Raw genomic sequence first — 23,583 nt, 5'->3', positions numbered from 1 at the left:
CTTGTCTTGTAATAACTCTCATCTAATTCATAGTACACCTGTGTTTTTGCCCTACAGGTAATTGTAAATGGTTAAATACAAAATGTTGATTCCTGAGCCCACTTACTCCATACCCTGTAAAATGTTACCAGGGCCAGTTCTTCCATTTCCTGTAAATTGAGCGGATAGGTAACTGATTGCTAGTGGGAAGATAAATGTATAGGTCCAGAGTTATTTCCAATCAAATTAAAACAGTCTATGTTCGTGGATTGTCTTTCCTGCATCACTCAATAAAACCTACTTGGTTAGTTGTAAAATAAACGTGCTTCCCTTAGGATTCGCACAAATCCTAATCTCTGAAACCAACATGTACACAAAAAGATGCAGCAAACCTAAAATGAAACCATGAGTTAAATATTTTTATCAAGTTTAGTTTAGTTTTAAAATAAATGTCGTGTTATTAACAATAGGTGTAAAAAAAAAAAAATGAATGTAATCACCCAGTTTCTCATTAAGCTAACTTTTCCAGTTCCCCTCCATTGGTTTTGGTGGTTTCAGATTTTCAGCCAACTCTGGAAGAAACTCGCATAATATTTGATAATGATTTTAAAATAAATAAAACATTTTACACAAGTCTGGAGTTTACACTGGCTTTATAACGCACAGGAATGTCCTGTGGAAAGTTTTATCTGCCTTGTGCCCCCCTGTGGAGACCTTATTTGGGATCCATTCTGCTTGTCATGCATTGTGCCTGACACACAGTAAATGATGCCATCAAGGCATTGTATTTGGGGTAACATCTACGTCTACTCATTTTTTCTTGCAGAGACTGATTCCCTCTGGCTATCTCATTCCGGTACAACTTGCACCTCTGGGGACGGAAGCTGGTAAAGATGTCACGGAGTCTTCCTCAGAGAGAACCATATTTACGTCTCCTTTAGCAGGTATGAAATTGCGAGTAATGCCTCTACACAAATTTACCATTTTGTTGACGATCTCGTCCTACTGGGACACACAGTGCAGTGACTTTTATGCCAAGCATGATTTAAACACTACAGACAAAACAGGGTAGTACTAGCGCTAATTTGCAAAAAGTGAATAGCGGATGAGCAGCTTTAACACCAAAATCTTATCTTTAAGAGTGAATTCAGTGGTAGTGTACTGGTGAAGCGCTATAAAATATTAAATGATAACAATCGTGTTTTTTCCTATTTACAATCAGTGAAAAAACTTTGGCATGTGAATATATACATAAACAGTACCTTTTAGGTATATACAAAGGTGTCCTAAGTTGGTAATCAGTACCTTAAATAGAAACAGAATATACCAAACATAGTGTAAACTGTGACAAAAATGAAAATAAATTAGAATTAAGAGGGAAAATTCCCACTCACACTTTAGAGAGCTAATAGTGTATAGCTCAATTTGATAGCCTGTGGGGTCCGTGGAGGCGACCCTATCCCTTCTTTTTGCTGGATATTGTTGTCTTTAAAACTCTGAAACGTTAAAACATATATATGGTGCAGTACCGTATGGTTCCAAATATATATGAAAAAGAACAGATTTGTACTCACAGACACAGAGCCATCCACATCGGCTCTGATCACGGGTATATGCGGTTAAGGACCACACACCTTCTTTAAGAGCAGGAACAATGCCACCAGTGTTTATAGAAATATAAGTATATTTATTACATAAAACTATTTATAACAATAAAAACTATGTATAGCAATATAAAAACACTGTGTAGGCATAAAAAAGTCCAAATGAATAAAGACCGGTATTCTCCAAGTTCCAGGACGCGTTTCGCTTCAACAGCTTCTTCAACTGGATAAAAAAGTCTTTAATTCTTCTATGGGACCTGTTCCTGCTTTTATACGTCTTTAAGAGTCCAATCCTTAATTGAGAGTCTGTGATTTCGCGGGCTATCTCCATGGGAACGGTGACGCCCTGCGATTCACGTCTCGTTTTCGTGTATTTCCGGGTTTCCGCATCACTTCCGGTCACGTGTCTCTCGGCCGTTACGTCATGCGTTCCACCTTGCGGTTCACTCGGCCGATACCCGGAAGTGTGTGGTATCGTTCCACAATGATGGGGGATAGATGTAGGGATAAGAAAAGTATATGCATTCTTAATGACAAAGATTCAAATTAGGGGAAAGGTTGATTCTTTCTTAAATCTTATACTGGAAAAACGGGGGATAAATATATATGTTTCTAAATGAATGGGGCCATCAATATATTACAAAGAGACCAATAGTTAACTATTTTCATTTTTGTCACAGTTTACACTATGTTTGGTATATTCTGTTTCTATTTAAGGTACTGATTACCAACTTAGGACACCTTTGTATATACCTAAAAGGTACTGTTTATGTATATATTCACATGCCAAAGTTTTTTCACTGATTGTAAATAGGAAAAAACACGATTGTTATCATTTAATATTTTATAGCGCTTCACCAGTACACTACCAATGATTTAAACACTGTCCATGTCTGTGCCAAGGGGACCATGAAATATTGGGATAAAGTATTTGTATTCAAGCCTGGATTCAGAGGGGAACTGGATTGATTAACATCTTTTATTGTTGTGTGGCATGGTGAAATGTGTGGTGTGTCTTGTTTTTTGGGGTTGCTGGCAGTGTTGAAGGGATATTTCTGAGACCTAAAGGATTATGAATTAAACTTTTTTAAATCCATCTTGATTTATTTGAAGGCAAAAGTCTAGAAAGTGTGGCCCCCTACTGGAGTCAAGTGATGAGCAAATATGTTGAATCTGATTTGGTTAGTCTGTAGGTTTCATGACCTTGTACGATTTCCCATCTGTTTTGTAGGTGTCATCCCTCTACAATTAATGTTCTCACCGGGCTCCTTAACTGCTGTCCCTGTTTTAAGTCCATGTGGCCAGTCCATGACCAACTGGTCCGGTGCAGCCTCACAATCTACCAATCCACGTTCTGGCAGCACAAAACCCACTGAAGAACTGACTGCGGCACAAGTATTAAACGTCAGCCATCTTTCACCAATTGCATACCACGGACAGCCAATAAGAGTATTCACTTTGCAGCAGGTATGTTTCCTCAGCGAAATTTAGGTTTCAAAATGTAATACAAAGTTACTTTAAAATCTGAGACTTGTAGCTTCTGCAGTATGCTCTCCCCAGGACAGGAAGTGGTTTAAACCTCTCAATCAATCGTGGCGCTTTAGTTCATTTCCTATGGCAGTGCAGACCCTAGCCTAGAACACTACTCCATAGCCACTTCATTCATGTGCCTAGTAATAGAATCCCTGTATAGTGTCTGATGTCTGAGTCATTAAAGGACCACTATAGTGCCAGGAAAACAAACTCGTTTTCCTGCCGCTATAGTATAAATAGGTCCCTCCCCACCCTCATGGCCCCTCTCCCGCCGGGCTCTAGGGGAAGGAAGGGGTTAGACACCTATCTTTCTCCAGCGCCGGGCTCCCTCGGCGCTGGGGACTCTCCTCCTCCTTCCGACATCATCGGCTGAATGCGCATGCGCGGCAAGAGCCGCGCGCGCAGTCAGTCCATAGGAAAGCATTACTCAATGCTTTCTTATGGACGCTGGCGTCTTTGATTTTCACAGTGAGGAGCACGGAAGCACCGCTAGCGGCTGTCAATGAGACAGCCACTAGAGGCTTGCTTAACCCATATGAAAACATAGCAGTTTCTCTGAAACTGCTATGTTTACAGCAGGCAGGGTTAAAACGTCATTAACCTGAAGTGGCCTGGGTGCCTATAGTGGTCCTTTAACTGTTCCTTCAAACCACTCTTGAGAAAATTAATTTTAAAATTGTTAAATTTGCAGAAAATAGACGTGAAAAATATCACCCAGATTTTAATGGAATAATACTCCGATACCCGTGAAATGTTAGGTTTCCCTTGTGGGGGATTTGAGTTTGGAGTACATAAGGACTACTTGGAGTGGTCAGATACTCCAAAATAGATGGACTTATAGGCAACGCTTTTAGAATTTTAGCATTAATTTTGCTTCATTGACCAAATTTCTTATTTTTTTTTGTATTAAACAGCCTGGTGTTCCTCTTACCCCAAAGAGCTCTCAGACCACGTTAAAAGAGAGTTTCTTTCAGACTCCAGGCGGCCCAATGTCTTCTCCAATGGAAACTGCTGCTTCAGAGAGCAATCTTCCTGGACAAATCTTTATCTCTCAAAGAAAACTGGACGTGGGAGCGGACGATTGACCTATAGTATTTTTAGATCAAGTAGTGACATGGTGCCTGGGCAGATCAGTAGCAGTACAGCATCTTTCCAAACATGAGGAGTAGATTTTCTTTTTAATATGGCAATTTGCCAGCACATGATTTTGTCTCTCATCCTGCAACACTCACAATGAAATGATTATATAAAATTAGACCTATTTATACAATGTATATTACAATGTAGGATCTGTAGCGTCTAAAGAAAGGTATTGTTTTTGTTTTTTTTTTACTTAAAAAGAGAAAAATTTATAGCAAAATATACTTGAATTTGTATAAACAAAAATACTTTTAACAAAACCATTTGCATGGTGTATGGGTGTTGAATGCATTCTGTAGCAAGAGGATGTGACATTTATATTAAAACACAATGGATATACGAGCGGTGTTACTTAAAGTCAATATTTTCCCAGTTTTCTTTGACTTTGTACTTGTTGAATTTGTTGCAAAGTGCTTACTTTATCCAAACGTTTGAATGTATCTGGACTGAGCAATGTCCTGCCCAAATTTTGCACAATACAATGACTGTGATTTATATATAAAAAACTGTATATTTAAGCAAGGTATAATTTGATTGTAAATGATTTTACATTCTATATTTTCCATGTAAAAGTATTTGTTTGTTTCTGGTTTTCCCTTTTTTATTTTTTGTTTTTATTCTATTTTTTTTTAATATGTATGTATTATATCTTGTATTCTTTTCCAATCAAGAAGATGGTGAATAATGTCCTATTTATATAAATATTTTGAATAAAATGTAATATCTTTCTTGAATGTGTTGGTTTGCGTTTCTTACTGAGCTGATGTGCTATATTTTGGCAGAGATACTTGCTCAGGTTGGAACTATTACACAGGATTCAGATTTCACAGAATATAAGCTGCCGGATATCTGCAGAATGAATGGAAGGTGACCACTGTTTAAAACAAAAAAACAGGAATTGTGGAAAATATTCATAAATATACTAATCTGGCTCGTTGGTTTTGTCATATCTATAGAACTAAAAATCTGCACCTGGCAATATTAGAAGATCTTGAATTCTCACAAACTGCTCTCGAGCCATACGACCTGCACTGTTCCCCTTCCACACACCTGACTTCTATGAAGGCACTACGGCAGTGGGTCTTGGTGGCTAAAACCACCTCTTAAGCATGTCATAAAGAAATTCCCTCCATTTCTGTACATGTCACGTCTGCCAGATAAATGTTACTTGGTCACGTTGGAGGTGGCTCTGTGTGAGATGGAAGAAAGGAATGTGCAGAACGAGATGTGATAAGTTATTTCCATAAGGTTGTCAGTCACTACCACCCGTTATCTAAGTAAAGGGATGGAAAATCAAACTCTCCAGACCACCCTGTAAAAGTGATGTATGCTACGTGTGTTACATCCATTAACCACCTTGAGGGGGAAAAAGAGGTTATTTGTCTTTAAATTTGATTTAGAATTCCTGACAATTCTCAGTTTGGTTAATAACCATGTAAGAGTTTACATTCTTACAGCTCTGTCCTCACGAATATGAGAACTCCCTCTGGTCGTATGTCAATGGTCAACAAGGGGTAAACGGCCCACTTGTGAAATTTAGGTCACAGACATTTAAAGTGCCAGTGTTGGCAAAGTCTGATAATAGGGAATTACCCCAAATTGTAGCTAATTTAAAGGGACACTATTCACCAGGACAACTACAGCTTAATGTATTTGGTCCAGTGTCTATAGCCTGTCAGATAAAATGCAGTGTTTACATTGCTCCCTAGGGACACCTCCAGTGGCCACTCATCAGATGGCTACTAGAGGTGCTTCCTGGGACGTTCAGCGTCTCCGCACTTTCCCCATAGAGATGCATTGGTTCAATGTATCTCTGAGAAGATTCTAATTGGCTGGATGATGTTTGGCTCCACCCCCACTTCCTTGGAAAAGCATTGTGATTTGCTGAGATGATCAATTCTGACTGCCAAGGAGGCGGATCAGGGGTGAAGCCAGTGCTGACAGACCCACATGGCGCTGGAAAAAATGAGTTTTACTAGCTTTAAGGGGGGTACGGGGACTGAATAGTTGGTTTAACACTATAGGGTCAGGAAGGCATGTTTGTGTTCTTGATCCTATAGTGTTCCTCTAAAATCTAAATGACAGAATTTAGGCTAAAATAGCCAAGCAGTGAAATGTTCCTTTTTGCCTGAATTTTACAACTCCATTTTAATTTCCTACAGTTTGCCATTTAGCGAATAAAGTCTTATAATACTGATAGCTGCATGCTTGTAATACAGGGACACTATTGTCACCCAGACCACTTCAGCTCAATGAAGTGGCCTGGGTGCCAGGTCCCTCAGGTTTTAACCCTTCAGATGCAAACATGAGAAACTGCTATGTTCACATTTGGGGTTAAGCCAGCCTCTAGTGCAGGGGTAGGCAACCTTCGGCTCTACAGATCTTGTGGACTACATCTCCCTTGATGCTTTGCCAGCAATATGGCTGTAAAAGCATTATGGGAGATGTAGTCCAAAACATCTGTAGAGCCGAAGGTTGCCTACCCCTGCTCTAGTGGCTGTCTTCCGGACATATTATGCCTCCATCGCGCAGAGCGTCCATAGGAAAGCATTGAGAAATGCTTTCCAACGGACACTTTGAATGCGCGTGCGGCACTTGTCGCGGTTGCGCATTCTGATGCGCTGATTTTGGACTGGGGAGGAGAGGCCACCAGCGCCGAGGGAGCCCAGCACTGGATTAAGGTAAACTGCTGAAGGGGATTTAACCCCTTCAGCGCCACGGGAGGGGGACCCTGAGGGTGGGGGCACCCTCAGGGCACTATAGTGTCAGGAAAACCACTTTGTTTTGCTGACACTCTAGTGATCCTTTAAGCTGAAAAATGGTGGGTGCTAAAGCAAATTTTAAAATCCATGGTTTGTGAATTTCGTACCACTTCTTTCTGGACTTTGGTACATCATTCAGGTGCTCTAGAACGCCACAGACAATCATTTTGAAACAAAACCAACCAGAACATATCCTCTAAATTTGGAATCCTTTGAATTTGGCAAACTTCTCTATGAATTGTTCCTTCTGAGCTATAAAGTGAAAGCCATCTAAATGATTTATTTTAAATGGTCTCAAGTGCCTCTTATTTAGCTCTTAAATCATTTAAATCTTCTCAGACTTAAGTTGTACCTAAATTAAAGGCATTCTTTGACTTTTTTCATTTAAGCATTTTACCCACCAACTGTTTGTGCATCCAGAAGAGAAATTATTGTTTTTTTTTTTGTTTTTTGTTTTTAAGTTTCACCTGCACGACCTAGGGAAGCACATTTGGTTGCAATTTGTCGCAATACATTGTATGATAAATGGCTAAATTAACACTATAGGTAAGGAATTGTGGGGGAAACTGACAAGAGTACGACATTTTTTTTAGTTCAGCTGCTTTTCCAAGTTTCTGTTCTGATCTAATATTTGCAATTCATTTGTTAATTTCCCTCAATTCACAGTTTAATAAATAAATGCAATTCGTAAAACAATCTGAGGGTCCCTATATGGTTATGCACTTCAAAGCTGGGATTTCCATGGGGGAAGGTGTCCATTTTAGAGAAAAACGCCAAACCTAAGCTTGCCTTTTTACACCATGCCACATAACTACAAACTTAAACAAATCAAACTTTTCTGTAGTTTTTCCCTCTTAGTGAACCTGAGAAGAATTGTCTGCCTCTCTGTAGATGTGGAAGAAGTAAGATTATTTTCCCTTGGCAGATACTGTAAATCTGGAATATCAATAAAATGTACACATGGAAATTTCAGAGAACAACACGTTCTCGTCTTTCTAAAGTTGAAGTTATATAAAAATGATAGTGCAGCAAAAAGAACCATGTTGAATATAACGGGGCAACTCTACTAAACTAACAAATGTATGGATTGCAAGCTCTTGAGGCTAAAATAAAAGCAGCGAAGAATGGAGTTGGCACAATTCAGTTGCGATTTCATTCGTGGAATCATCCTAAGCGTATTATCTAATATTTCTATTTTATTTTATTAATGTTAAAGTGCTGAACGCTTGAAAATGCACACTGTTGTTACAATACAAATACTTTATTTATTGTTCCTGGTGTTAATTTGTGTTGCTTTTTTTGAGCTGATGTAAAATTACAAATGTGAGAGGTTCAGTGCAAAAATACCTACTAAAATATATATCGCTGAGAATTCAATATGAAAAATGGTTGGTGCTAAAGCAAATTTTAAAATCCATGGTTTGTGAATTTCGTACCACTTCTTTCTGGACTTTGGTACATCATTCAGGTGCTCTAGAACGCCACAGACAATCATTTTGAAACAAAACCAACCAGAACATATCCTCTAAATTTGGAATCCTTTGAATTTGGCAAACATTTTAGATTTCAAAATCACTAGATACTTTTTTTTTTTACATATATTTTGTTTATTCTAATGTTTGTTGAGTTGTAGTCAAGTTTACTACATTTCCAAGCTGAACGACAAAGTATTTCCTAGTTACATAAAGAGTTTTAACTCTCTTGATGTAGTAATGAAGAGAAAGTCTTATAATAACAGTCAGCAAGCTTGGGGTTAAATATCATTCCATTGTGACATGAAGAGGTTTATAAGTCTTTATCATTTAGCCTCAAATTTCTAGTCCCAGTGTGATTCCAGTATTTTTCTCCATATGTCATTCTCTGGGACATTGCTGGAGATGAAGGGGTTATTAAATGAGAATGAATCTGGATTCTGTATCAGGAAATGTCTGACCTCTGCTATTCCAGCATTCTTATCCAGATCTTGCTTTCTACTACCCTGGTGGGCATTGAGGGGGTTAATCGTTGAGGGTGACACAGTATCCTGTATCTAGAAAGGTCTGTTCCCAGTGTGATTCCAGCATTGTTATCCAGATCTCGCATTCTGAGTATTAGGGTAGAAATGCAGACTTCGCTCAGGAGTTATTTTGAGAGCTGTGATTTCAGAGCTGCCCCTGCCTGTCACTCATCACCCAAAAAAGGCACTTTGTGGGCAATTTAAAAGAGTCCAGAAACCTCTACACACGCCACAACCTCCTAGCCTTAGAGAGAGCAAGTCCGCCTAACTGGTACGTAGAATATATTTATTATCAAATTTATTTACTTTCCTAATTTTCATCCACTTCAGGATTACAAATAGGATAAAATGATACTAGGATGCTTTTTCAGACACTGCTCCTAAAGCTAAATCCAGAATCTTTTAATAACCATCAAACGGAATTTAAATATTAGTACTTTGTGAATCTAGAAATGTATTTTGGGACCTGTTCACAAAAAAAGTGTTTTTCTTTATCCGTAAGGGTCAGGATGTGATTTGTTATTTAAGTTAGTTTAATAATTGATACAATTCACTAAATCAAAATTGTGGGGAACTACACAAATGATTTTACTGTTTAAATTAGCTGAGAGTGAAAAATCATTTAGTAGGATTTTATTTTTCTAAATCATTTACTTTAGCCCAAAACTTGCAACATCCTTCGTCATTTCTCCACAATTTCTGATGATGTGAATAAACGTCTCATTTTGAGCAATAAGTGTAAACTGCATGATGAAGAGTGCAGGATTTTTTTTTTTTGTAGAAATTGTATAATTTAAGGGAATTTGTATTTTGTTTGAAATGTGGAAAACTATTCCCTGTAGATAATCTGAGTTAGATGTTAGATTCATTTATTTAGCATTTCATATTTAATGCCTTTATTAAGGGCCTTTTGTGCATACATTTACAGGAATACATGCATTAATGAGTTGATTGATAATACGTTGTGACTGTAAAAGACATTAAAATTACCAGAGTTTCTAAAACTATAGAATTGGTTGGATGGTAATTGCACTCATTTATTTATACAGATTAATGGGCAGATTATGCAATTGTTATGGAACATATAACGTAAGAGCACTGATCATTAAATAGCACAGAAATGTGAAATGAGACTGTATTTGTATATGAGATGTGAAAAAGGGTCTTTGTGAATAGGCGGGTATTCAGGAGAATGAACAAAACTGGAAAAGATCTGCATGGATGACGGGATAGGGTTATGGGTTTTAGGGTGTAGAAAGGCTGAATTGGTCTAAACTTGGAGCTGAGTGATGAAGAGATTGCATGCAAGAGATTTGTATAAGGAGTAAGGAATTTGACAATAGAGATTTGATACATCTGAAGTGAGTGGAGTAAACCAAGATGTCAGGGGCATTTTGAATTTGTTGAAGAGTGATGATGGGGTGTTAAGAGTAGCTGAGGAGGATTACATTGCAGTGGACCAGTCTGGTGAAGATGAGGGAGCAGATAAACAATGAGAGGTGGAGAAGGCGATGAAGAGGGTGAATCCTCCTGATATTAAAGAGATAAAAGGTGCAGATGAGAAGCAAGAGATAATAAATATTTGTCAAATGGAGAGAGGAATCAAAGACGAGGCCAAGGCTAATGCTATGGATCATAGAAATAGTGGAAAAAGGGAAGGAAGTAGCTGGTGATCAATATGACAAGGTGAGTCGTGCAGAGAAGAGACACCCTAGTTCTTGTTGGGTTTATCTGCAGAAAATGTGAGGCAAAGGAGATGATAACAGAGAGGTGAAAGGAGAGACCAGGTGTGAAGCAGTCTGAGTGTCAACTGTAAAGAAATTAATGTTAGAAGTAGAGGGGCTGTGTAGAGAGAAGGCCTTGTAGGACTCTCCCCTGGTAGAGGGATGTGTGGTGAATGTGTTGTTAAAGATTATTACTGAGATTAAATGAGAGCCAGGTGAGGACAAAACTAGTAATACCAAGGTTAGGTGAGACTGAGATAAGTATCAGAAGCCACAAGGAGGATTGGGGGACTGACAAGAGCATGATATTGTAATGGTGCTTGGTGAGATCGCAGCAGAACTGACCACTAACTGACTGAAAATCATAGACGAATCACCAGTAAAACAGACCATCAACAGGACTGACCACCTACCGAGACCGATGGACTAATCACCAGTAAAACAGACCACCAACAGGACTGACCACCTACCGAGACCGATGGACTAATCACCAGTAAAACAGACCACCAACAGGACTGACCACCTACCGAGACCGATGGACTAATCACCAATAAAAGAGACCACCAACAGGACTGACCAACAACTGAGACTGATGGACAAATAACCTATAAAAGAGACCACCAACAGGACTGACCACCAACCGAGACCAATGGACTAATCACCAGTAAAACAGACCATCAATGGGACTGACCAAATTTAATAAAAATCATTTTCGCTAGTGGAAGAGACCACCAGCAGGGCTGACCACTAACTGATTGAGATTATATGACTACTCACCAGTGAAAAAGACCACCATGACAACATACCATCAGCAGTATTTATCTATGAAGTATCTAAAGCTGGTCTAACACCACCAGCTGAACTAATAGGTGAACAGACCATTAATTGTGAACAAACCACCTGCCATACTAACAGAGAGATTGCTCAAAACCCAACTGATAGAAAGAAAATTTGATGTAAAGGTTATGCTTATATTATAAAGATAATATTTCCTTCTCTCTTTGATTTAGTTAATTGTCTGGTTGGTACAATGCCACACCTGGGTGGTGGTGCCAAATGTGCTGCATGTGAGAAGACCGTCTACCATGCTGAGGAAATTCAATGTAACGGGAGAAGCTTCCACAAACCCTGTTTTATCTGCAGTAAGTAGACCTCCGTCCAGGGCATGCTAAACATTTCAGGGTCTACTGATATGACAATGGCAAGCAGACCATCGGATGAATGTGATATGACTGTGTACATCTAAATCTTGAAGAAACAGAGAAAAATGAAAATAAACCACATTAAACTCACACGTTTCCTGACTGCAGACCAAATCTCAATATGTCTCCTGACAACTCCAAGGCCTCTAGTCTAGGTTCATCATTCCCTGTGGGTTCCTCACAATCTGCCATAATTACTTGCTTCTGCGATTTTTATGATATGTATAACATTTTATTATTATATGTATATCTGTTATAGTTTTATAGTCTTGCCCCAATCACTGCATGTTTATTGTATAAATGCTAAAACCTGTTCGGAGTTTATCCTGTTATCTATTTGTCTCATGCGCTCTGCAAATTTATTATTAGCCATATTGAGCATTATCAGACATATTTGGCTGCAGTTCCCCTGATCTCAGACCCTTGATGTGAAACAGGGAGATGACGAGCCTTACAGATATTTTGACAAATGACACTTCAAAGCCCTTTAGATGCATCTGTTGTGCCAAATGGCTGGGGCTTCCAAGAATAGATGGGCTTTATCTACTGCGTGGTTTTTAATATCAGCAACACTCCCACACACGAGGAAAGAACAATTCTAGAACAAAAAAAACAACATTTAGTATGTGATAACAAAACCTTGTTCTATTGTAGAAACATAAATAAATACCAGCTGTCGATACATTGACAATAAGTTGTAGTGAGAGGTAGGCCGTAACAGGTGTCTTGGGCAAATTTACAATTTATCTGAATGGTCAGCTTGCCATAAATTGGTATGAGCAGTCAATCTGTGTATATACCCTGTTATATCAGAGGTCTAGAACAGCAGATATTCTAATGTAGCTGTAAGAGAAGTGCTATAATTTGTGCAAACCACCCTTAAAAACGCGTATCTTTCCAAGTTTCATGAATTTAAAAAATAAAATTGTGTATTTTTAAGGTTGATTTGCACATATCACAGTGATACATTTTGAGTGATTTTGAAAGAGGTAAACACAGTGTGGGAGCAGCAATTACTCAATCATTTATAATTTGTATTATTATTTATTAATAGAGCTGGTGCACAATTTGCACGTTCATTGTCTGGGAGGGAAAGGGAAAATTAGGATCCTATAGATCAAAATGTCCCTGTCCCCCCAATTATATTGCTATACAATGGGACAAAGTGTGAAAGGGGTCTAAGAACGAGCCCTACACTTTAAAAAACATTTAACTGGATTAATTTATACAAGTATCTATGCATCCTGTTCTCTCAATCTGTTCTAGATCACGTAATACTATAGAGCAGGCTTCCCCAAACTCCGGCCCTCCAGACGTTGCTGAACTACAACTCCGATGATTCTACAAATGAAATAGATAGGCTGAGAATCATGGGAGTTGTAGTTCAGCAGCATCTGGAAGCCCGGAGTTTGGGGAAGACTGCTATAGAGACAAAGAGCAGAGTAGGTAATTTCCCCAATTTAGCTGTTCATTAATATATGAGAAATTAGAAACCTACAAGATCTATGATGACATTGCGGTAGATTCCCAATGACAAAATAGACAAATGGAAAAAAAAAAATCTCCAATTTAATTAATTTTCTAGTCCAGTTCAATTGACCTAAAATTTGCAAAACCCCTTGTCATCTCTCTAGTTTTAGTAAGTAAACCCTTTATTTGATAATTTCATAGTGATTTTAATGTATATTGTAATGTGCCCTGCAAGTAATAAGGTCATATGGGGAGGAGCGGGTGGACACATTGTATTTTGCCATTTTGTTTTCCCTAGTGTATCCTCTGTGCTATGAGATGAGAGTGGACATAATTATTAAAGGTAACAAAAAACAGAGAATAGAGTCAGCGCTAATATATCAGAAAAAGGTACAAAAGGCAGCAATCCCAAACAAGGACTCCCTCACGTGTCCTTGAAATAAATGAGAAAGGCAAACAAACAAAGGGATGGGACTGCGCCGGTGGGCAAAGTAAATGGAATTAAAAGTCCTGGTTAAGGTAATAATATTAAAATAGAGTCCAGTATAATGGAACTTTGGTCCTATGTTGGTCTCTGAAGTTGTAGAGTATCGCTCCTTGCAGATATATGGATGAGGGCGATGAATGATGAAGATAATAATGATAAAGGGTGATCCAAAAGCTATCCAAATAAAATAGGAGAGATAATACTCACTTTTTGTAGAGCTTAATCCAGCTCTGGTTTGAATAGCTTGCAGCGGTATGATCCCCGCTTATGGGATATGCGGTGAGTATCCTCTTCGGTGTAGTGACAGACAGCCAGGGGGGGAGATAAAACAAAAAACAGTGATGATGCAGTATGTTCCAAAAGTGGATAAAAAGTATTTAAATATAGTAGATCCACTCACATTTAATAGAGCTTATACTAGCTCTAGTGTAGTAGGCATACAGCGGTATAATCCCCGCCTCTGGGATATGTGATGAGCGATCTTGAAATGGTTCTTAAGATGGTAACAGGATCTCAAGGAGAAGATAATAAAACAGCAATAGTGCTCTCAGTAAAATAATGCAGGTATATAAAATATAATAAAATATACTCACAATGTATAGGGCAGGCTAACTGCTCTATGATACAGGTACGGGTGGTATAATCCCCACCTAAGGATTCTTTGGAGTATAGGAGATAATCGGGTAAAAAGCTAGGTAGTTTAAAATAAATAATAAATCAAATAAAAAAGTAAATAAAAGATAATGGTACAAAAGAATAAAATTACCAAAATCTATTTATTAACAGTAATTTAAAAGCAGTACAATATCCATATTTATTAACAGTAATTTAAAAGCAGTACAATATCCATATTGGATATTTTACTGCTTTGAAATTACTGTTAATAAATAGATTTTGGTCATTTTATTCTTTTGTACCATTATCTTTTATTTACTCCAAAGAATCCTTAGGTGGGGATTATACCACCCGTACCTGTATCATAGAGCAGTAAGCCTGCCCTATACATTGTGAGTATATTTTATTATATTTTATATACCTGCATTATTTTACTGAGAGCACTATTGCTGTTTTATTATCTTCTCCCTGAGATCCTGTTACCATCTTAAGAACCATTTCAAGATCGCTCACCACATATCCCAGAGGTGGGGATTATACCGCTGTATGTCTACTACACTAGAGCTAGTATAAGCTCTATTAAATGTAAGTGGATCTACTATATTTAAGTACTTTTTATCCACTTTTGGAACATACTGCACCATCACTGTTTTTTGTTTTATCTCCCCCCCTGGCTGTCTGTCACTACACCGAAGAGGATACTCACCGCATATCCCATAAGCGGGGATCATACCGCTGCAAGCTATTCATACCAGAGCTGGATTAAGCTCTACAAAAAGTGAGTATTATCTCTCCTATTTTATTTGGATACCTTTTGGATCACCCTTTATCATTATTATCTTCATCATTCATCGCCCTCCTCCATATATCTGCAAGGAGCGATACTCTACAACTTCAGAGACCAACATAGGACCAAAGTTCCATTATACTGGACTCTATTTCAATATTATTACCTTAACCAGGACTTTTAATTCCATTTACTTTGCCCACCGGCGCAATCCCATCCCTTTGTTTGTTTGCCTTTCATAATTATTAAAGGGTATTAATATTGTGTGTGTTTAGAGTGTATTGATTCAGGATTTGTATTTATTGTGTGTGTTTAGAGTGTATTGATTCAGGATTAGTTCCTGATCTATTGACATCTGATGACACGAGACTAGAATGATTGATTTCAACCACTGAAAGAATCCAGAAAATCTCTGGATAACTGACCATGGTTCAATGACTGTTTTGCAGTGGCCTGCAGGAAGGCCCTGGATAGCACCACTGTAGCTGCCCACGAGTCTGAAATTTACTGCAAGTCTTGCTATGGAAGGAAGTATGGACCCAAAGGCTATGGTCACGGACAAGGTGCTGGGTGTCTGAGCACAGACACAGGAGAACGTTTTGGCATAGAAGTGGCACAGTGAGTCCTGCTTAATCCAGTCACTTATGGTGGTAGAAGTGGGATACCAACATCCTGCTTTAGAGAGTACTGTAAATATATATACTACAGCTGTATATACTACAATACTGTAAATATACAATTGCAGCAATGTATAGATATATATTTTTCTTCCTTTTTAATTATACACATAATATTTAGTAAAATATGAGATAATTGGGAGTGTTTTAAAAAAGGAATGGGGTTAGATAAATTTAATAATTTCATAGTGATTAATGTATATTGTAATTTGCCCTGCAAGTAATAAGGTCATAAGGTGGGAAGGGGGGCATTGTATTTTGCCATTTTGTTTTTCCTAGTGTATCCTCTGTGCTATGAGATAAAAGTGGACATCGTTATTAAAGGGTAAGTGGTACAGCCCTTAGCGTAGACATTAAAAATGAAAGAGCATCTTTAAATTACTTCTTAGGAAGCAACCCCCCAAACCCCCCCAACAAAATAAAAAAAAACACTCAAACCATAGTAAAAAAGGGCAGGCACACTAAACAGTGCTTAGCAAAGGGATCACATTACTGGGTATGGTGACTTCAAAATGTAATTTTAAATTGCAATTAACAAATAAGTCTGGATACAAATTGTCATTAACTGTTGATTACTATTTAAAATAAGATATTTAACTCAATGTACCTGTGGATGTGATATAGTTACTGAACGCTATTTAGTGTATCTGCCCTTTAGTTACATTTGTCACACTTTAACATATCTAGTCCAGCAATAAGTACATAAATAGTATCTCAGTCAGAGAAAATTATTATAAACGGCTAGTACCACTTAACGTGCTATACATCCAAACATTTACAAATGGACAAAGAGGGACACTGTAATTTTAGGGGTGTGGCCAGGGGCGGGGCTGTTCTGAGAAGTGTTAGATGACTTGCTAATAATTTGTGGAATTTAATGTATCTAATTTACACAGACTGATTTCTAAACACTTATTGTAGTTTATTTAATTTTTTGTGCAGGTAGGTACAGGTTAGCATCAAACACCACAACAGCATGCATGATTGACGGTGGCATGGGAAGTTGCACATTGTTTTGAAGTATATAAACAGGCTTAACGTTGTTATGTCTTGTGCTGCATGTAGTTATGGCGGAGGCAAGGTAGTTATGGAGGGCTAGACATATGTGTTAGAAGTAGTGAGTGCGGCTAAGATGATATAATAGACAGTGTAAGTACAGGATAATAACGAGGGGATCTTTGTGTATGGGGTAGCTTCAAGTTTAAGTTGCCCTTAGCAGTAGGGGGGTTACCACTGGGTATGCGTTAGTCACCACTAATAGTGTACCACCAGCCTCTTAGATAAGATTAACAAATAAAGAGCTAGCAAGCAAATAAAGGTAAGCAGAATATAAAATGAGGTCCGGGTAAACATGGGAGAGGATGCGATGCTTGGGGGTCGTTCAGCCGGTACCAGCAACAGGTAGATGCTAGTCCCACAAGGTGGAGTGGTGCTGCTGGTAAAGGCTCCAGTGACTCTCTGCGTGAGTTGGAAGTCCCAGGGGAGACTGCATGGGTAAGAGTCTCTGGGTGCGCTAGGTGAATCAGCCGATGCCCCTTATGGAGGCTGGGTTGCCAAGTGCTGCAGGTGGGTAGTTGTAGCCTGTTGTAACCCCTGTGTAAAGTACTTCTCTGTTCACGGCCCCTGTCGGAGCTCGAGACCCGCAGAGCAGGGCAGCAATCAGAGGTAGCGGCACGTTGGGAGCGAGGTAAGATCACCCTCCAGCCCCAGGCCGGTATAGAGGCCGACATCTTCGGTCCACGGACCCGTTATCATTGCTGGGTCAAGTCCCTCCCAGATTGGTTTGCCGCCATCTGCAGCGGTGGGTCCTTCGTCGGTGTGGGCGATGACTCTGGGACAAGCCCTTGGTGGCCCTCGGCCCAGGCCAGTAGCGGGGAATACGGAAGTTGCTCGACAGCTTGGCCCGAGGGAGTCTCCTGCACTCTCTGGCTCTCATCCCTCTGAACATCCACCCGTGGTTAGGGCGGCAAAAGTTTTTGTTTTGGCGATTCACCATCGAGGGTTCATCAAGCCGCCATAGCAAGTAGTAAGTGGGAGCAGTGCCAGATGCTGCATCATGCATATTATTGCTGTGGAGCTCCGTTATACACTTAGACACACCAACAATATGGAGTTCCTAAATAAGAGGGACATTAAGAGAGAAAAGAGGGACAGAGGGATTTGGGAACTGTCCTTCCTAAATAGGGACAGTTGGGAGGTATGATATGGTGTTTTCTATATAAGGGCACCGTCTGAAAGCTGTAATACAGGGTACATTGCTGTGAAATTACTTGGCTTTCCCTAAATAACAACAATAATAATAAAGAATCCAGTTTTGTAAAATTCAGTTCAATTAATTAAATCTGGGATCGCTACAGTGCGAGAAGCCGTAATGATTAATCATAACGCGATCAGCGCATCTCAATAATCACCTCGGTGAATTGTACAAGCTCTGATCATTAAATCATCCAGTTTATAGTCTTAGCTAAAGGTTTTAAAAAACTGAATTGTAGTGAATTGGAAATTTAGATTGTAGAATTAACAATTGTAGAATTTAGGCGAAATTTTCTAAATCAACTAAATTTTACCATCCTGTCTGCAATTCAGCGTTAAGTGAATAACCACCCTTGTGTAGTGATATATGTGCAAAGTAATGCTTACAGTGAAACCCGCTCCACTATGCAACTGGTTTATTTCAACATTTATAGAAGGACATGTTTCTCAGTACTTAAAGGGAAACTATAGTCACCTGAACAACTTTAGCTTAATGAAGCAGTTTCAGTGTATAGAACATGCCCCTGCAGCCTCACTGCTCAATCCTCTGCCATTTAGGAGTTAAATCCCTTTGTTTATGAACCCTAGTCACACCTCTCTGCATGTGACTTGCACAGCCTTCCATAAACACTTCCTGTAAAGAGAGCCCTATTTAGGCTTTCTTTATTGCAAGTTCTGTTTAATTAAGATTTTCTTATCCCCTGCTATGTTAATAGCTTGCTAGACCCTGCAAGAGCCTCCTGTATGTGATTAAAGTTCAATTTAGAGATTGAGATACAATTATTTAAGGTAAATTACATCTGTTTGAAAGTGAAACCAGTTTTTTTTTTCATGCAGGCTGTCAATCATAGCCAGGGGAGGTGTGGCTACGGCTGAATAAACAGAAACAAAGTGATTTAACTCCTAAATGACAGTGAATTGAGCAGTGAAATTGCAGGGGAATGATCTATACACTAAAACTGCTTTATTTAGCTGTAATAGTAATTTAGGTGACTATAGTGTTCCTTTAATGCACTAATTATGGTGTATTTTCACAGATCACTCCCAGCTCGTAGCTCGCCCACAACCACGCACACTTCTAAGTTTTCACAAAAGTTTGGTGCCACAGAAATATGCCCCAGATGTGGTAAAGCTGTCTATGCTGCGGAGAAAGTGATGGGTGGCGGGTTGGTAAGTTATTTGGTTACTGTTTCCATCATGATGTTTTTTTTATCCACGTCTGGTTATTCGTTTATAATGATGCTAATCCACGTTATAAATCAAAGGTCATAACGAAGGAGGCTTGCAAAATTTCCATGTGGGAATCTCAAACGTTAACTGTGTTCTATGGGCTATTTTGCATATATTGCATGGCATTCTGTGATACTTACATAGAAACATAGAATGTGACGGCAGATAAGAACCATTCGGCCCATCTAGTCTGCCCAATATTTCAAAATACTTTCATTAGTTCCTGGCCTTATCTTATATCTAGAATAGCCTTATGCCTATCCTACGCATGCTTAACCCCTTAAGGACACATGACATGTGTGACATGTCATGATTCCCTTTTATTCCATAAGTTTGGTCCTTAAGGGGTTAAACTCCCTCACTGAGTTAACCTCTACCACTTCAGCTGGAAGGCTATTCCATGCATCAACTACCCTCTAATTTAAGACTATGTCCTCTTGTTGTAGTAGTTTTTCTTCTTTTAAATATAGTCTCCTCCTTTACTGTGTTGATTCCCTTTTATGTATTTAAATGTTTCTAACAAGTTATATTACTGCTTGAAGGAAAAGTAATCTTTCCTGAAAAGCTTACAATCTATTGGAAATAGTTGCAGTTTGGTTTATTGGTTAATACAGTCTCTTCTCTCTCTGTCTCTTGCAGCCTTGGCATAAAACGTGCTTCCGATGTGCTTTTTGCGGTAAGAGTCTCGATTCCACGACGGTGACAGAGAAGGACGGAGAGATTTACTGTAAAGGTCAGTATAAAGTACCAGGACAGAGTCGTGATGGCTTCTGATGTCATAGAGAAGTCTTAAAAGGTTTCTGCAGGAATTATTTAACCTTGTGATGTCACATAAAGCTTAAAGCCCCCCTTCTCGCCCACACAGTAGGTCAGTGGTTAGTGCTGCACCTGCAATGTATAGTGCCTACTATAACATCAAGTTTAATTCCTTCCAATGTCAATAAGCCAAGTACCATCCAGCTTTGTAATACTTACATCAATGCATCATTTTAGATTCTTATCATTACATTCATATTGTCCTGGACTGATATCAATGTCTTAGGTCTCCAGCTTGCGTGGCCTGATATTTTGCAATTCATTGATCTCCACATTTACAATTTTTGAGGAGCAGTAACTTTCTTAAGCTTTTAATGGGATACCACTGACCACTCTCAGCCAAACAGCAGCACCCCTCCCCGGCGGCACTTTGCACTTCCTGAAGCTTATATTTCAGAAGCTGGAAGTTGAGATCGGCGCTGGAGGCTCAGCATCTCTCCGAGGGAATGTTTAGCATCTTTACAGAGAGTGTAGAAACCAGGGCCGGACTGAGGGGAAAAGAAATTCGGCCCGGGCATTTTTTTTTATCACAGCAGCCCACTAAGAAGGGGGCAGGGCAGCGAGTTTTTTTTTTTGCCATCACCAATGACAAACACGCCCCGTCAAAGTGAGCATGTTGGTTCAATGCTCTACCAGGGCAGACCACGTGCAGAGCTCTAGCATGAGAAAAAGGCCCTGTACTTGTTCTGCACAGTGCAAGCAAATTTAATAACATGCTTGCTCTGTGTTTTCTTGCAACTTGTCTCTGGTGTCTCTATAAATGGGATATCAGGAGACAAAAGGGCCAGGAAAAAGTATTGTGCATGTGTTTGGAGCCTGCTTGTGGGATTGTGTGTATAGAGTGAGCTGTTTGTGGTGTTTTATTGTGTAATAAGGTCGGTTTTAGTCATGTTTGTGGTGTAATGTAATGCATATGTGGCTAAGGGCTGTAGCGAGTGTGTGCATATGGGCTGTAGTGTGTGTGTGTGTGTGTGTATAGGTGATTTAGTGTTTGCAGAGTGTGTGTTTAGGGAATGTAGTGTGTTTGCTTACAAAGAATCTAGCGTGAGTGTGTGTACATATATATATATATATATATATATATATATATATATATATATATATATATATATATATATATATATATATATGTGTCCAGTGTGTGTTTGAAGGACCCAGAATGTGTATAGGAGATGTAGTGAGTGTGTGTATATAGGGATCTAGTGTGTGTGTGTGTGGGTAGATGATCCAGAATTGGGTTAAGGGATCTAGTGTTTGTCTGAAATTTAATTTGTTTATGGGTGCAGTAGTATATATATATATATGTTTGGAAGTATTGTGTGTGTGTGTGTGTGTGCAGTGTGTTGGTGGGGTTCTGTGTGTATGTGTGAGGGGGTGCAGTGTGTTTGAGAGTGTTGTATGTATATGATAGGAGGGATTGTGTGTTGGGGGGGTATAAACAAGCAAACAAAAAAACAGGCATTATATTGTCCACTCCCTTCTTACCTTTAGCCTGGGGGGGGGAGGCGTGCTGCCATCCCTGGTGGTGCTAGTGGTGAGTGAACTCTAGCCTGCGAGGCCATGTCAACGCTCCAGATCTCGCGAGAGGAACCAGATGGAGCTGCAAGATAGAGCTCCACCGGGTCCTCTCCTATCTCCCTCCCCAGCTGCATATCTGTGGAAGTGGCTCGGTGAGGGAGATCTTTGATCTCTCCACCGGCCAGTCATGGAATGCAGCAGGGCCGGACCTCAGACAGCATGGGCCCTGCATGGACCGGCTGGGGAGATCCTGTGACCTTCCTTGCCGGCATTTGCCTGGTGTGCCCAATGGCCAGTCCGGGCCTGGTAGAAACACTGAATATCGGTCATTGAATCTTTACAGGACCGCATCCAGAAGGTCCCTCCAGTAACTGTTGGAATAACATCTTTAACTAGAAGTGGCCTTATGTAGCTGCCTTTTCTCACAGTGTTGATACTGCTCAGTCTGCATGGATAAGCTATATGCCCCAGAACCAGTAAATTAAAGGGAAACTCCAGTGCCAGGAAAACGATCCGTTTTCCTGGCACTGGAGGGTCCCTCTCCCTCCCACCCCCAATCCCCGGTTACTGAAGGGGTGAAAACCCCTTCAGTCACTTACCTCAGGCAGCGACATGTCCCACGTCGCTGCCTGCTCCTCCTCTGCCGCTCCTCCTTCTTCTTCCTCCGTCGGCCGGTGGGCGAGACTGATCCCGCCCACCGACCGAGGAGTCCCAATGCGCCGCGCATGCGCATTGGCGCACCCCATAGGAAAGCATTGAAAATGAATTTCAATGCTTCCCTATGGGGAATAGAGCGACTCTGGAGGTCCTCACACAGCGTGAGGATGTCCAGCGACGCTCTAGCACAGATAATCTGTGCTAGGGACCAGGAAGTTCCCTCTAGTGGCTGTCTAGTAGACAGCCACTAGGGGAGGACTTAACCCTGCAAGGTAATTATTGCAGTTTATAAAAAACTGCATTAATTACACTTGCAGGGTTAAGGGTAGTGGGAGTTGGCACCCAGACCACTCCAATGAGCAGAAGTGGTCTGGGTGCCTGCAGTGTCCCTTTAAGCTGTAGTGGTTCTGGTGTCTATAGTGTCCATTTAAAGTGAACCTGACACATACTAATCGGTCAAAGGGCAGCTCACACCTTCACCTTCACTCAGAGCTATCACAACAGCAGCAAGCAGTTGGCCAGATAACAATCGGACCCAACATTGCTCAACCACATAAAAAAAAAAGTTCCTGCAGGTTAGGTAGGTGACCCTTGGTGATACCTTAAGTTCGCTGAGTGAGGGTGATACCAATGAAATGTTACCTAACCCACTGTGTCTCCCTCTCCAGTTTGTTACGCTAAAAACTTTGGTCCGAAAGGGATTGGTTTTGGAGGCCTGACGCAAGTGGAACAGAAAGAAGCATAATATGAATGGCTGCACTGGAGGCTCCCCTTTTTGAAGTAGTTATCAATGATTACCTCTCCTGGATGCACAGCTTTCAGTATAAACAAACCGACCACGTTTTCTTCATTACGGAGAATCTACCACAGAGTTGGAAATACAATGAATATGGATTCCGGGCAGAATAGTGCATGTTCCCCTCCCTCCGAATTCAGTATCCACTGAATGGGTTCATCTTAAATCAGAGGGTGCAGAATGGGGAACAGTTTGCTGGGGACAAACGTGACAATGTGTTCGACGTCCCACGTTACAGAGTGACGGATTACGTAAATCAAGGGCAAACAGAATGTGTTTTAGGATGACAACCTAATAAAATATAGAAAAAAATTGCTACACTGTGTTTTTATTTAAT

General features: G+C 39.9%; 2 protein-coding genes across 2 annotated transcripts in view; both read left to right on the top strand.

Moving 5' to 3' along the window:
- Positions 1 to 4,421, top strand: part of E2F8 (E2F transcription factor 8) — a 29,722-nt gene extending 25,301 nt beyond the window's left edge. The window contains exons 11-13 of the mRNA XM_063438624.1: positions 806 to 923; positions 2,815 to 3,050; positions 4,031 to 4,421. Of these exons, the coding sequence (XP_063294694.1) occupies positions 806 to 923; positions 2,815 to 3,050; positions 4,031 to 4,201 (525 nt within the window). The 3' untranslated portion in view covers positions 4,202 to 4,421. The remainder of the gene's footprint in view (positions 1 to 805; positions 924 to 2,814; positions 3,051 to 4,030) is intronic.
- Positions 4,422 to 9,074: 4,653 nt separating this feature from the next.
- CSRP3 (cysteine and glycine rich protein 3) lies at positions 9,075 to 23,552 on the top strand. Its single transcript, XM_063437643.1, has 6 exons — positions 9,075 to 9,285; positions 11,749 to 11,880; positions 15,749 to 15,917; positions 19,267 to 19,399; positions 20,099 to 20,192; positions 23,119 to 23,552. The coding sequence occupies exons 2-6, from the start codon at positions 11,769 to 11,771 to the stop codon at positions 23,193 to 23,195; spliced, it is 585 nt and encodes a 194-aa protein (XP_063293713.1). The 5' UTR covers positions 9,075 to 9,285; positions 11,749 to 11,768; the 3' UTR covers positions 23,196 to 23,552.
- The last annotated feature ends 31 nt before the right edge of the window (positions 23,553 to 23,583 follow it).

This window comes from Pelobates fuscus, chromosome 12 (assembly GCF_036172605.1).
Source record: "Pelobates fuscus isolate aPelFus1 chromosome 12, aPelFus1.pri, whole genome shotgun sequence".
In the NCBI taxonomy this organism is placed as follows: Eukaryota; Metazoa; Chordata; class Amphibia; order Anura; family Pelobatidae; genus Pelobates; species Pelobates fuscus.
This window is presented reverse-complemented; position numbering and strand designations above follow the sequence as displayed.